The following is a 14,253-nucleotide window of genomic DNA, read 5'->3' as shown; positions in this document are numbered from 1 at the left end:
TCTCAACACAAATTGGTAACCGCTACAGAGAGCTTGCTGTGGACCACGCGTGTGTATGCCTTCCGTGGATTGATTCCTTCACATCGCACAGGGGCACACATGCACATTCATAGACATGCACGCAAATATATGATTATTGTTCCCATTTTGCAGATGGGAAAATTGAGCCTCAGGTATGGCGAAAACCCAGCCAAGACCTCTGAGCTGGCTCTAGTTCCCTGAGCTTCGGTGGCACCTTCCCACACATTCTGGAGAACAGTGCTGGCTGCTCCGTGACAGGATTTGTTTGGGGATCCTTTTAAGATGGTGCAAGGTTTAAGAGATAGCTCAGTCAATAAAATGCTCATCACACAAGCGTGAGGACCTGAGAGTGAAGCCCCAGAACTGAGCATGGTGGTGCACGCCTGTCACAGTGGATCTGTGGAAGTTGAAGCAGTGGAACTCGTGGAGCTTCATGACCAGACAGTCCTGCTAACCCCGTGAGCTCCAGGCTCAGTGAAAGACTTTGTGTCAAATAAACAAGGTGGAAAGTGACAGAGAAAGACATTTGACATTGACTGTTGGCCTTCAGGTGCACACGTGTGCATGTGCAAATGCACACACGCATGAACATGAACACATGTATATGCATAAGCCACACACAGACACACACACATGCACACACATACACACACATGTGCACACACACACCTTTTTCATAAGGTGCAAAACTTTTTTCCGGAAACTTGATGATAAAAGGCACGCTGGCACACCCTGCAGAATGGCAAGTGTTTGGCACAGTCTGACTCCACCAGTGCACAGAGGACTCAGACCTGATGTTTTGCTCAGCCCTGAGAAGCCCTTACATGCCTGCCTTCAAGAATTTGGTCACCAGAGACTGGACAGCAGAAGCCACCCTGTCCCCACTGGCTAAGAGTTCTCTCTCCGGCTCCTCTGGTGCCCCTTTTATTCACACTCTCCAGAGTAGCCCTGGCACTTGTAAGAATCTCAGTTTTTGCCCAGACCCTCCCACGGGGTCATCAGTGAAATCGGTACTTGACCCCTAAGCCAGCTGTCAGCCTCAGCTCCCCAGAAGAGGCCAGCAGCCGCCTCTGTCTAACTGAGGACACTCAGCCACCCTCCAGTTCATCCCAGATTCCTGGGCAAGTCTGGTCAGAAGCCTGCAGTGAGAACAGCTCCATGGTTTAGAGGACTTGGCACTGTCTGCACACCCCATGTGCCCATCCCACCTGGCAGAAGCCCCAGGCTACAGTGTCCTAGAAATCAGAAGGCAGCTGAGTGTAGCAGACACAACCACGCCCTACTCCCATCTTCTCCTGGAGGGCCACCCTGTTCCCCCAACAGGCAGAATGCTGTTCTAGAATCTCCTTAACGCCTCACTGCAGTCTGTCTTCACCCTAGCAGACTCCGGCCTAACCTCCGCAGTAAGTGAAACTCCCACTCATTGGGCACTCCTTACCACGACTTCACCACGAGCCATTTTTCTCACAGAAATGTGACCCATGTGGCAGTCACATTGCAATTCCACGTCGGGCCACAAGCTACATACAGGCAGAGCGCTTAAGGTGAACTGGACATTGCATCCAGCTTGCTGGGCCCTGAGCGTCTGAGGGACTTGGCTCTAGAACTCATGCAGCTGTGAGGCCATCGGCACGCCTCAGCCGGACACTGTGGCAAATTCACAGTAGTGACACTCACGTGGCACTTTGGAATCTAGGAGGGCACTGCCCCATTCTGTCCTGTCCAACCCCCGGAGGGGGGGGGTATCTGAGAGCCAAGATAACCCTCAGAGACCATTTTCCAGGTGATTATCAAACTTCTTCAGCCAGGGAACCCTGTACCACCAAACTTTCCACAAAGTCCAGATATGTCAAAGAAGGAAAACCAGACCAAGCATTCTAGCCCAAGGGCTCTGGCTCCAGATGCACGTGGGAATCAGACCTCAGAGATAGCACCAGGTCCTGTCTCAGTTCACCTGGTTTCCGGCACCCTCCGGGACCACCAGACACCTGCACAGGCACTCAACCTTCTTCCTGAAGCAAAACAATTCCCAATGTCCTTCCATGTTCGACACGAATTCAGAGGACTCTGCGGACTAGAGCGCAGGCCCCAGGCCTTTCCTCCTCCTGCCTCTTGGGTGTTTCCCAGGGAAGCAGGCTCTGGACCAGGCTGGAACACCACTGACTGAGCACACACACACACCCACCCACCCACCCCCACACACACACACACATTGAATCTGCTGCACCTCCTGACAGTCCCACTATGTGGCTTAGTTCTGCCCTGAAAGTCCACTCAAAAGTTGTCAGCAGGACCCTTGCCCATCACAAAGTGCCAGTCAGAGCAGGCTTGTGTGTCCCTGTGTCTACCCCAGCCTTGCACCCAGGAGACAAGGACTGGTTGCTTGGAAAATGGCAGTCATTACCATCCCTGCATGATTCCCACACGGCAGCCAGTCTGGCCTCTCCACTCATAGGCCATAGCATCCTGTGGGAAGCGATAGAGTCCAACTGGTCCCTAACCGAGGAGACGGGTCTCCCACGGTAGTCACAGCATCCCTTATAGGAGGGGCCACCGCTTGCCCACAAGTGTCCCAAGTGGCATGGGGGAATGCCTGTCTCATTCCTACCTCAAATATTTCATCATCCAGAATCCGAGAGCCAAACATGATGATGCCTTTGACGTCTATGATGGGGTGGTCGCTGCGGTTGAGGAACTTCACAATCTTCTTCTTACAGTCAAGGATCAAGGTGACATTTTTCCTGTGGACACTGATAGCAATTCGGTGCCACCTGCAAAGGAACAGGTACTCAGCAAGGGAAAGGGGCTCATACTGCAGAAGGCCAAGGTGTAGACTCGTGGCAGTATCCTGCCAGTGCATACAGAGTGGCAAATCTGGACACAAGTCTGGCCAATATCACATGAGAATTTCTCTGTCATTTAGAGACTAAGAGTCCAGAAGGGATGACATCCACTGGTTTCTGAATTATTTTTCGAAGGCTACAGTAGGCTTCTTTTCCCATCATGACTATAGAGTTTCGGTAGACAACAAGAAATTAGTGCTTATAAACCAGAGAGCCCTTGCCCTTGCTCAGTTGTCTCTGTTAGGAACTCCCCCCAGCTTTGACTGCGACTGGGAAGGTTCTTTTGAGTTTCTAAAAGTTCTGCTTTGTGAAGTCCTGACATGGGCCCCGTTACTTCCAGTGAAGCACGCTAGACTCAGGGAGGAGCACGTGTAATGCAGGCGCTTCTCGGGGACAATACAAGAAACCTTCTCTCTAGTCCACCCAGATCCTGAGAAACAGACTTCTCATCCCTAAGATGCAAACCCTGGGAGCTCCTGGGGTGCCCATGGAAGGTATGAGCTTGAGGGCTCAGGGGTGGGTGCACCCATAGGAAGGAGTCATAAGGGGGCTGTAGTCATAGTAACATTATCATGAGAACTCCAGTCTGTATGCAGGGTATGACCCCCATGGCAACTGTGTTTGTGTGTGTTTGGGGGGGGAGGTGATTGGTAGACACAGAATCTTGCCAGAAAACTCAGGAGTCATGGCCTGAAGTCCCCAGGCTTCCATTTTGGGTGATCACCAGCATCTAGGGTGCTCCCTGCAGAATACTGGGGATAGGCCTTTGTTCTCCTTCATTCACACAGAGAATATGTCAGATCCAGAAAGGATAGGTCCCTTTGGGAACAGGCAGGCATGGCCACATAATCTCCTCTGTCCCTTTTGATCTAGGGCCAGCCTAGGACGCACTCAGTGCATTCTACAGGAAAGCAGGGCTAGGGAACAACAAAGGTCCCTTGGGGTTTTAAAAAGAGAAGAAACTGAGTCCTGGGGAGTCCAGGCCTTGGGACTGCAGGTCCAGGGGTCCATCCTCCTGGTACCCTGCCAGTGGGCATCATGTGCCATACCTGGCTAGCTGCTGCCCCATGCTACCTAGCCAGCAGCTCCACTCCCTTCCCTCGACAGGATACTTACTTGCCATCTGACAAGTTGATGCCAGGGAAGAGTGGATACTCCTCAGGCCCGGGCTTCCCGGTGTGGTCCTCATAGAGGAAGACAGGAGAGCGGCCCAGCTCCAGCCCCACCTGCTGGATGCCCTGCTCATTGTAAACAGAGACCAGGAAGGCCTGGCTGCCTTTCTTGGCTTTCACGGTTGTCAGGATGGAGAAGTCCTCCGGAAAATCAGACTCTGGAACAGAGGACAGGGTGAGAAGAAAACAGGAGAACCTCAACCCTGGCCAACCGTGGCGAGCAGCAAACAGGCCAGCTTAGAGAGCTGGCAAACCCAGCCACGTGTGGTACCACTCTGCAGCTCACCTGCCTGAGGTCAAGCTTCCACGGCATCCTCTACCACTGGGGGTCAAGCTGCCAATAAGAGGCATACTTCAAATGCAGCTGCTACAGCCAACCCCAGTGGCCCTTCCAGTGAGGAGCCCACAACTCACTCTCTGGACTCCATCCTACACCTCCACACATTGGTTAAGAGTCCTACTCAGGGCCCACTAGACTGAGAGCTGCTCTTGACAGAGGCAGCTTCTGAAACATCTTTGTGTCCCCCACGGCATGGAAGCCTGGGCATTGTGTGTCCCATTCAGTGTCAATCACAGGGGATCCGAGGAGAGGAGGAGAAGAAGGTGGAAGACTATGTATGGGCTTCGGGCAATCCTAGAAGCACACTTTCTGAGATTTCTTTGTCAATATGCAAATCAAAGAAAAGGTAAAAATAAATTAAAAACAATACTCTAAATTTAATTTTTTAAGAAAAACAAATATTAATGTTGAACAGGAGGGCCTGCCCCCTTCAATACAGTAAGCCTCTGTGCTGGCCCTGAGGGTACCTGAATCCACTCCTGATGCCACCCTTGACTGAAACTAGGTGAGACCTTGGCTGCCACATAGAACCTATGTAGGCATTAACTATCCTCCTGTGTTAGAAATTGTGTCACCAACAGCCTGGAGCTGATGGGGTGTGAGCAATACAGCTATCCAATGGGAGGACAAGTAATCTAGAAACAATGTTTCCTTCCCCGACCCATGTACCTTATAGATGCCTCAGAGGGCAATACCCAGCAAGGTGTCAGCAGAAACAGATTGATGGAAACAGGTGCACTATCCTCTCTGTAAAGGACCGGGAGTCTGAGGTACGGGCTGGGATAGGACAGGAGTGTCTGGCTATCCTCACTCTTCCTTTAGAGTTGGAACAAGGTCAACTATTTGACCCAGAAGTCTACTAGACACCGCTGTAGCCAGGTTAGGGTGTGCCGGTCCCATGCAAAGCTATCCAAGGGCGCCCTCTGCTGACAGAACTGCATGCTGCAGGTACTATCCTGAGGGGAAAGTAAGATGTCCTAGGACCTGAAGTACTGGGGGCATTGACTGCAGTTCCTTCCCACTTCCAGTGTAGACACGGGCAGAGAGAGCTTGTGAAGAGAGCGAGGGCTCTTGGCAGTGAAACTATTCAGGCCCCAGGAGTGACACAGGGCATGGTGGGGTAGGAAGGCAGTGGAAGAACACTCCCAGGGGTTACGACGTCTCTCACTAAGGGGCCCTCAGACTCTGACATGGAACATGGAACGCTGGCATACCCAGTGCCCAAGTCAGGTACCTCTGTAAAGAGGCTGGGTGTGCAGGGACCCGTTGGTGTGCTACGCAGCACGACCAGCTCTGCTGGGGTCAGGATGGCAATGTCAGGCTGCTCCGATAGCCGATAATGATGGTTGTGCGGCTACTTAGAAAAGACAGACTCCACTGAGGGCCGGCTTGGCCTTGCTTCAACTTCCAGCCAGGAAGTTTCTTGGAACACGACAAGTGAGCCCTCAGCACTGCCTTGCTGCCCTTGGCATCACACTGCAGCCTCCGCTAGGCAGGGATGTGAAGGAAGACAGAGGTCTCGGCCTGAGCCGGTGCTGGTGGACAGCGAGGACTGGCATGCGTGCCCGGTGGAAGGCCCTCCAGCTGAGGAGTAGTTAGCCATGCTGCTGGCAGGCACTTGTAGGAAGTGGGCACAAGAGTGGTCCCTATAGCTGCCTGGAGGCCAATGTCTGCATCCCGCCTCTGTGCCCCACCCTGACTCTGTCCCTTGCTGCCACCGACTGGAAGAATAAGAAGAGCGGGACGTGAGAGAGTCCTCCTTCTCCATCGTGATCCACGGCTGAGGACAAGCCGGCCCTTCTCTCTCAGCTCATTGAAATGCTCTTTCTCAATGTTTAAAATCGCTATGGTAACAAATTTTCTCAGCCCAGACAAAACTTGAAAAAGATAGATTATGTTGAACATTAATCTCTCTCCTGGCAAAATAACAATGGATTTATAGTCACTTTAAGACGGTCCCTTCTCAGCCGTGATAGGAGCTGGACGCTGACGCTGTACTCCAAGCTTCCGGGCAGTCTGGGAGAAGTGCACCTGCTGTCTGGTGCTTCCTAATTCATCTGGCTCAGAAAAGCCACCACTGAGAGGTGAGCAGGGCGGAGGACCAGCCGCCGTCCGCATGGTACACCCTCTCTCCTTCCAGTGACACCCAGAGTCTCCTGTCCACGTCGGGAATACAGCGGGAGGCTAGCATGTGCAGCTGCCACGGAAGGGCCTCAGCCTAAGTCAACCGCTATCGGCAGGCTGATGGATCACTCACGTTGGTGAGGTAATCAATAGTTATGGCAACTCCTCTATCATGGGCCAGGCTCCAGGGAGAAGTTAAGGGACAAACATGGTTCTTGCTCCCGGGAAGTACTATTTCCGGGACAGGAGCAATACATGAGTTATTTGGATACCAGCCAATGTGCAGGAGCCTGGGGTAGGGCGATGCAAGAGATAAGGGGCGGGACATCGCTGCAGGGTGTGGAGAACTTTAGGCAGACAGGGAGCCTGCGAGGCATTTCAGTGACTCCTGTTCAGAGGGATTCTCGTTGGCTTCCCTCCACCTGCCCGCAGAACTGTCCAATGACTCTGGACAAGATAATGGGTCTGGAGAACGGCTGTCATCTGTCACTTCCTGCAGAATGGGGTTATTCTGGGGTCACCCAGTCTGGCCCCCAAGCTCCCAAGTGAGGACAAGGCACCTGCAGCTGGCCTATCACCATGAGATGCCTGGGACCCAAACGGGAGTGAGGGAGGAGTGCCTCCAACACCAAGTAGGTGTCAAAGGTGGGCCATCTGCCCAAGGGGACCCTCACACCCCCAGTACAGAGTGTGTGAGAGATGGGGCTCCTTTCAACCAGGGACTCTACATCCTACTGAATAGGGGTGCGGGGGACATGATATCCCTAAGCTGGAGGATTCCATATACCACTCTATGTGGGGAAAAGAGGCAGGCCATTCCTTAACCAAGGGACATCGCATATTGATGGGGGTATAAGGCAAAGGTCATCCTGTATGAGGGAGGAAGGGGAAGCCATTGATGAACTAAGAGCTCTCACATCTTACTGTACAGGAAATGGGGTGAAGTCACCCTCACCCAGGGAATCCCACATGCTGCTATATGTGTGGGTTGGCCACAGCCTCTCAGAGAGCGCACAGTTCCGTTCACTGACAGAACACAGTACCTCTGGCCTGGGGCTCTATTCTCTCACTGTCCTAGGTCCTTCAGTCACATGGAGAACCCTGCCCTCCACCCATGACCACGGTCCAGGGCCAGTATTCCAAGAAGTGCTTCATCCTGTGGGCAACAGAGGACTGGATGGACCCAGGGCCTGTACCATTGACAGTGGGAGGAGGCAATAAGGACAGCAGGCTGCTCTGCTGAGCAGGGGCTACTTCTAGAGCCTGGGGCCTGCTAAAGACTTACTTAGGATTCTGGAGTAAAGATAAAGCCCTGGCACCAGGCAGTGGTGGCTCACGCCTTTAATCCCAGCACTTGGGAGGCAGAGGCAGGCAGATCTCTGTGAGTTCAAGGCCAGCCTGGTCTACAAGAGCTAGTTCCAGGACAGGCTCCAAAGCTACAGAGAAACCCTGTCTTGGAAAAAAAAAAAAAGAGATAGAGCAAGGGGCGATGAGGAGAAGGCCTCCAAGCCAATCCCCGCTGTCTAGAGTCAGCAAAGGGAAGACCTCAGTGTCCAGCACAAGAACGGTAGGAACTGAACTTCTACACCCAAGGTGAGACTAGGGATCCTTCCATAGTGTGACTTAGGGGAACATTGCAAGGAGGTGGTCCTGGATGGGTAGACGCAGGGACAGTACAGTTTGACTATATACAGGGAGGACTCATGGCTACCTTCATGCAGGACCTGTTAGTTTCTCTTTGATGTAGTACCTGTCCTTTGGGAGCGAATGGTTAGACCCTACTCCCTGGACAAGCTGCCCAGTCATCTAGAGAACCAGACTGCACAGGCTATGAATGGAAAATCATTAGCGTAAGACTATCGTGGAGTTCAGGCTAACCATGGGCTTCACTGGGCACTAAGACAATCACAGCTGTGTATTCATGCTCTACTCAATCCAGCCTTGCTGTGGGTGCCTGGAGCCCTTAGGCCCCCTAGTGTAGCTCCTGCAACAGCCAAACTCCCCACCCTGGTGCAATCAAGCTGCCCCTGCGCTCCGGAAGGAGGCACAGAGCAGCACACAGCCATTCTCGTTCTTACCTAGGCTGTGGCAAGGGCTGGCATGTGACCACAGGAATCCTACGGAAGCCATCCCACTAGGTCTGACCTGTTTCCTGAGCCAATCAGAAAGCCTGCAGTACCTCCCAGGAGTTTCCAGGATTAACCATCAGCTTTGAGGCATGCACTCTCATACATCAGATGGTATACAATGCTGTCCCCTGAACAGCTTTCCCAGACTGACCTGTGGGACCTCAGGAGATGGTGCCACAGAAATCCCTCTACAGGCACTCTGAAACCACTGACGCTCACTACATGGCCCAGTGTACCCCACACCCTAATTTCAGCAATCCCGAGTATCTACTCAAGTTACTAGTTTGAGGACAGGAGAAAAACAAAAACAAAAACAAAAACTTCCCAGGACTGGGGCTGGGACTCAGATGACAAAGTGGCTTCCTAGCTCACGTGGAATCCTGGGCTCAATCTCCAGCATCACATAAACCTCATACCTATGCTTGTCTGAAACCTTGGGGTTATAAAGGTAGACACTAGAGGATCATAAGTTCAAGGTCAACCTTGGCTGTAAAGCAAAATTTGAGACGAGCTTAGAATACCTGGCATCCTGTCAATAAATGAATAAACAAATAGATCCCAAGGGGTCCGGTGGTAAAGGTCTGTGATCCCCACACCGGGGAGTCTAAGGCAAGAGGATAAGCGCTCAGGACAGGCTGATGCCAGGCACAGTGCCACGTGCCTGTAATCCCGGCACTTGAGAGGTGAAGACAGGAAGATGGGGAGTTCAAGGTCTCCTTAGCTGCTTGACAAATTCAAGGCCAGCCTGAGCCTACATGAGATTCTGTCTCAAAAACAAAAGAGCAAACTATTCAACAACCACAAAAATATCCCCTTATCATCTAGGTAAGGGATTCACTCAATTTCCTAGGCTCAGTGACCTGATACCGCAAGAGTTCTACCATAAACTGACCCAGGGGGAGAGAATGGCAGACAGGAATTGTAGCGGCCTGTTTTGCTAGTGCTCTTGCCTTGGGTAACAGTGGTAAGAGCAACTATTATCTGCAGGCTGTCTAAAGGTCCCTGGACTGGGGACAATCCCCATCAGTCATGTCCACAGCAGCAGCATGCCATGCTGTCCTCGGCCAGCCTCTTCCAGCCCTTCCATGTCTCCAACTCAGGAATTCTAACTCTTGGGCCCCAAGGCAGAAAAAGTACAACTCTCTGGGAAAAGATGAGACTGGGGGTTCTCAAGGTTAACTCTCCCCAAAATATATGCTCTCTTTAAAAAGAAGGCACAGTACACTGCAGCTCCCCATGAGGAAGAGTGAGGTTCCCATTCAGAAAGGTCATGTGGGCCATCTATGCTCACAGATAACTTATGCATTCTCTAATCTGGTCATCTGCGACCCAGGTTGGTTTTGCACCAAAGGCATGCTCTTTGGAGATGCCTGGTTGCAAGGGATATGCCTGGTGCCTGACACCCATCCATCCAAAATGACACCTCTGGCCAAAGCACCCAGCTTCTCCCGCAGACACAAACTTTTAAAAATCACAACAATATCACAGAGACCTTGGGAGGTTTGGGACAAACACAGACAACAGAAGGCCAGAGGCAGTAACAACACAACCAGCAAGAGCATCCTTCAGGGATACAGTGTACACATGAGGTTCACCGGGACAGCACAGTTTGCAAAAACTGCCTGATCCTGGTCCAGTGTTGGGGGATCATGTCCAGACCACCAAAAGATTGAGCATAGACTTCTAAAGGCAGAGGAGGAGTGTCTTTTATCCAGCTCACCTCTTACTTGGGTCAGCAGAGTTGGGGCTCCTCAGGTTGAGCCAGCAGGCCCTCCTGAGGCAGGGAAAGAGGAGTCTATCACCTGCCCATCACAGAATAATCCCAGAGCATTTAATCAATGCCAGTGGGCGTGGAGGATAGGAGCTAACTACCCAAGAGGGTGGATAATCTGGATGCATACCTCCAGACAAAGTGGCTCCCTGCGGATGCATAATTAAAAGCAGAGGTCTGGCACCTGGCAGCAGATTCTCATTAAGAATCTCTCATGCTAGCTGCCAGCCAGGATGTTGGGCTTGGGTATCTTTATGTCACTGGCCCCAATTAGGCTTGTGTTCCCCACTGCAAGTACTTCCTTTCCCATGACCTGAGATCTCTCTTGGCCTCACCCCTGGGGGGGCATCCACTTCCTTTCTGCCCTTTGTCTTTGTGGTCCATCGTTGGTGGAAACACGCCTGCTTTTAGCCCTCAAGGCAAAGGCTAGGCTTGCACACACACGAGGGGTGGGTGGGTGGTAGGTTTCACTATAATGAGGAGGACTCCCAGGAAGCACACCGGGGTTCTGCTGCAACCGCCCACTCCTGCTTCCTCGTTGCCCCCTGGAGTCCCCGGCATTCCCTCCACCACCCTGAACAGGAATGGGGTGCCGCTTACCAGGGTACAGCTGCTTGGTGGGCATGCTGAGTTGAGCATCTTTAGAGACTCGGTAGGCGGCATCCGGCCCTTTGGAAGATCGACGAGTGGCACAGAAACCTGTGGTTTTCGTTACCCCTGAGGGCAAATTGTGAAAATCTAGCATCTCCAGAAGATCTGTTGGCTGAGCTGCAAAGACAGAGACACTGTGTCAGCCCCGGGTGTACACGACCGAGGGGCACCCCCTCGGAAGAGAAGGACAGTCTTAGACAACTGAAGCCAGACCTCCCCGCTCCTCTACCCCAACAAAATCTGGTACCCAGGAGAGGTTGGTGGCCTGCTCAGGACCAGGAGGGACACTCCTTAGAAATGGGCTTATCTCTGTTCCTGCAATCAACTGCCAGGGTCATTCCTACAAACCAGCTGCGTACCTCTGCAATTCAGCCACCAGGCATTGCCTACACCCCCAGACAGCCCCGACCTTTCTTGCCTTACAACCTGCAGGGACTTCTTAGTCCGAACCCTCTTCTGGCCTGAATCACAGGAGCTCCACTAGTCTCTCCACTGCCACTGGTGTCATTTTGTCCTCCGTGTCCTGACAATGGTTTACAGAAAATACCCAAATTCTACCTGCCTTCAAAAGACCTCAGCCTGAATACGCGGGACAGGAGAATGTTTGCGGGGACCTCAGACCCCTTTAGGAAAGCATCTGACTCTCCATCCTTTGCGAGGCACTCAGAGAAAGGCAGATTTGACCCTCTGACCTCTGATATACAGGTGCCTGCTCAAGAGCTCAACAGTCGCCCCTGATTAGCTTTAACTGTCAACTTGACCTTGTAAGAGTGTTTCATAGGGGAACTGTTTATATTGGGTTGGCCTGTGGGCGTCACTATGGGGGATTAATTTAAATTAACTGACGTCGGAAGACCCAGCCCACCGTGGCACGGGGTCCTGAAGTGTAAGAGTGAAGAAATCAGGCGAAACACAAACACACAGGTGAGCTGGAGCGTCCCCTTCCTCTCTGCTCTTGACTGTGGATGAGCTACGGTTGAAGACCCCGCCTTGACCTCCTCACAATGATGAACTGTAACCTGGAATTCTACACGGAAATTCCTTCCTCCCCTGAGCCTCTTCTTGTCAGGTTATTTTGTTTCTGTGACAGAAATGGACTGGGACATCCCCAAACACAAACCACACTCCTCTGTCAGAGCCCCCTCTCCTCACATCAAGAGGCCTTTAGACTACACATGCCTGCCCCGGACTACTTGGTTTCCTGTTTATCTATGCTCAGTCTGTGTTACAACAAATAGGAAGCTCTTGGCTATCCAGCAGAGAACAAAGTCCAAAGTGGTGGTACCACAAGGGTGTGAAACCTCCTGTCACATGACCAGGCTGGACCAGTGTTGTTCCATCCTGTGGTTTTCCTCTGGGAAAAAGGATTCTGCTATTTGACTGCATGTGGGCTGCAGACACAGAGAGGGCAACTATCTCCAGGGATCACAGTGTGTGCAGAGACAGACTCCTGCCATGCTAAGCGGGTACCTGGATCTAGCTGTGCCTGAAGGGCATCTATACATGCCCATGTGTTCATTCTGTGTGAGCCCGTCTGTCTAAGAACACCACACACCTAGCTAGAACTCAGAGCCCATACCTGAAGGCTTCAAGAGCTGAAATCGGCTTAGCCTGTGACTAAGTTGATTCACTAACTTCCCACCTTTCTCCCTAAGCGAGTATTACCGTGGGACGCCCCAGGAGGATGGTCAAACTGTTTTTAAGCAGGTAGTAACCAAAGATGATCATGCAGGCTTCTGATCCATCTCCAGCGGCAGTCACCAAGTCTAGAGACCGACAAGTTACCTTGCACTCCAAGGCTGCCTAAGGGGCCAGGTCTGCAGCCAACTTTTTGGCATCCTTCAACACTTACTCCAGAGAAGGGTTCCCCACCTCTACAGGAAATCACTATGAAGGGCACAGTGTGCACAGCCAGCCCACTATGGATCCGAGATAGCCTCCCCATCTCAGAATCCTAGGCAGCTCTTAGTCACTACCCAGTGCCAGGCCCACATAAGGTGTTAGTCACTTGTGTATCTGTGGCATCCCGCCCCCAGGTACTCTATGCGGTGACAAAGCCCTCACTGGGTTCCGTTTGTCCGGTGAACATCAAAGGCAATGCTGGAGAGGTTGTGTGGCACAGTCCCAGGCCTGGACACAGCCGTGGGAAGACGGCTGTGCCAACTGCTGGCACACCTGGCCAGAATGACCCAGCGCCGAGCCTTGGGTCATCTTGGAAACTCGGCTCCAGGGCTGGCAGTGGCCGAGGTGAGAGATGAGGATCCCAGCCGGGTTTCCTGGACCTACATCACAGTCTCCATACTATGATGCCCTTCCCAGACCAGACTGGAGCCTGCTTTCCCCATAGTCAAAGCAGAGAGCAGTTTCCCAGGCGTCGGCCTGGGCATGTTTGTAGATCTGTATTGCAACAAGTTTAAAAGGCCATCAGACCTTTCCTAGGCTCAGTGCCATCCTTCCTGCTGGCCAGGGCCTTTCTGCACCAGACAGCAGGATATATTTAGTCTTAAACAAGGTGTGGGGAACACCGGAGTAGTGTCCAGCACACAGGCTTCTGGAAAACTCTCAGCCCAATATAGGAAGCTCTCTGCCCTTCAAGCCAGTGCCACGCCCAGGTAGAGCACCTCCACACTGAAGCGGTGGGGGCTTGGGACAGGTGGATGTGCTAAGAACGCAGGGTCCCTCTTCCCACACGGGAGGATCATGTCAACTGAGGCCAGTTAAAGAAGTCACAGAAGTCATCTGGAACCTGCCAGGAACAGTTCCCAGAACTCCATGGCTCAAGTACAGGGTCCTCCAGGAGGAAAATGGTATTCTTGGGGTCTTCAGGACTCATCTGAGTCCCCAAACTCGGGGAAGACACACATGGCATTACATCTGTGGCCTTTGCTCCCAACAAGGAACCTGTGCTTCTAAGTAAAAGTGACTTGAGTGAACCTGAAAAATCCTGAGACCCACTACCCACTTCAAACGACACCACCTCCAAATGCTTTGCATTCAAGAACTCCATTGCTCTTTCAAGGCTGTTGCACCTACGATCAGATCAGACTCCAGAGAGAAAACTGCTTTCTTTGGCTAGACCCAATCCTCCCTGGGAGTCCTGCTCCACAGCCTGGGAGACTAAAACTACATTTCCCAAATGCCTTTGCAGTAAGAATTATTACGGCAAGACAGAACCTACCAATCAAAGATTATCCTAGAGTGA

At 52.2% G+C, this 14,253-nt stretch overlaps 1 protein-coding gene across 1 annotated transcript in view; it reads right to left on the bottom strand.

Annotated features, from left to right (window-relative positions):
- The window catches only part of Col5a1 (collagen type V alpha 1 chain), a 152,651-nt gene that overhangs the window by 105,675 nt on the left and 32,723 nt on the right, over positions 1-14,253 (bottom strand). Inside the window, 3 exon segments of the mRNA XM_050154925.1 lie at positions 2,630-2,792; positions 3,981-4,194; positions 11,001-11,168. Coding sequence (XP_050010882.1) covers positions 2,630-2,792; positions 3,981-4,194; positions 11,001-11,168 — 545 coding nt within the window.

Source organism: Alexandromys fortis, unplaced genomic scaffold (assembly GCF_014885135.2).
Source record: "Alexandromys fortis isolate MF-2015 unplaced genomic scaffold, M_Fortis_MF-2015_v1.1 scaffold_72, whole genome shotgun sequence".
Lineage (NCBI taxonomy): Eukaryota > Metazoa > Chordata > Mammalia > Rodentia > Cricetidae > Alexandromys > Alexandromys fortis.
The sequence above is the reverse complement of the archived record's forward strand: the minus strand, read 5'-3'. Positions and strand labels throughout refer to the sequence as shown.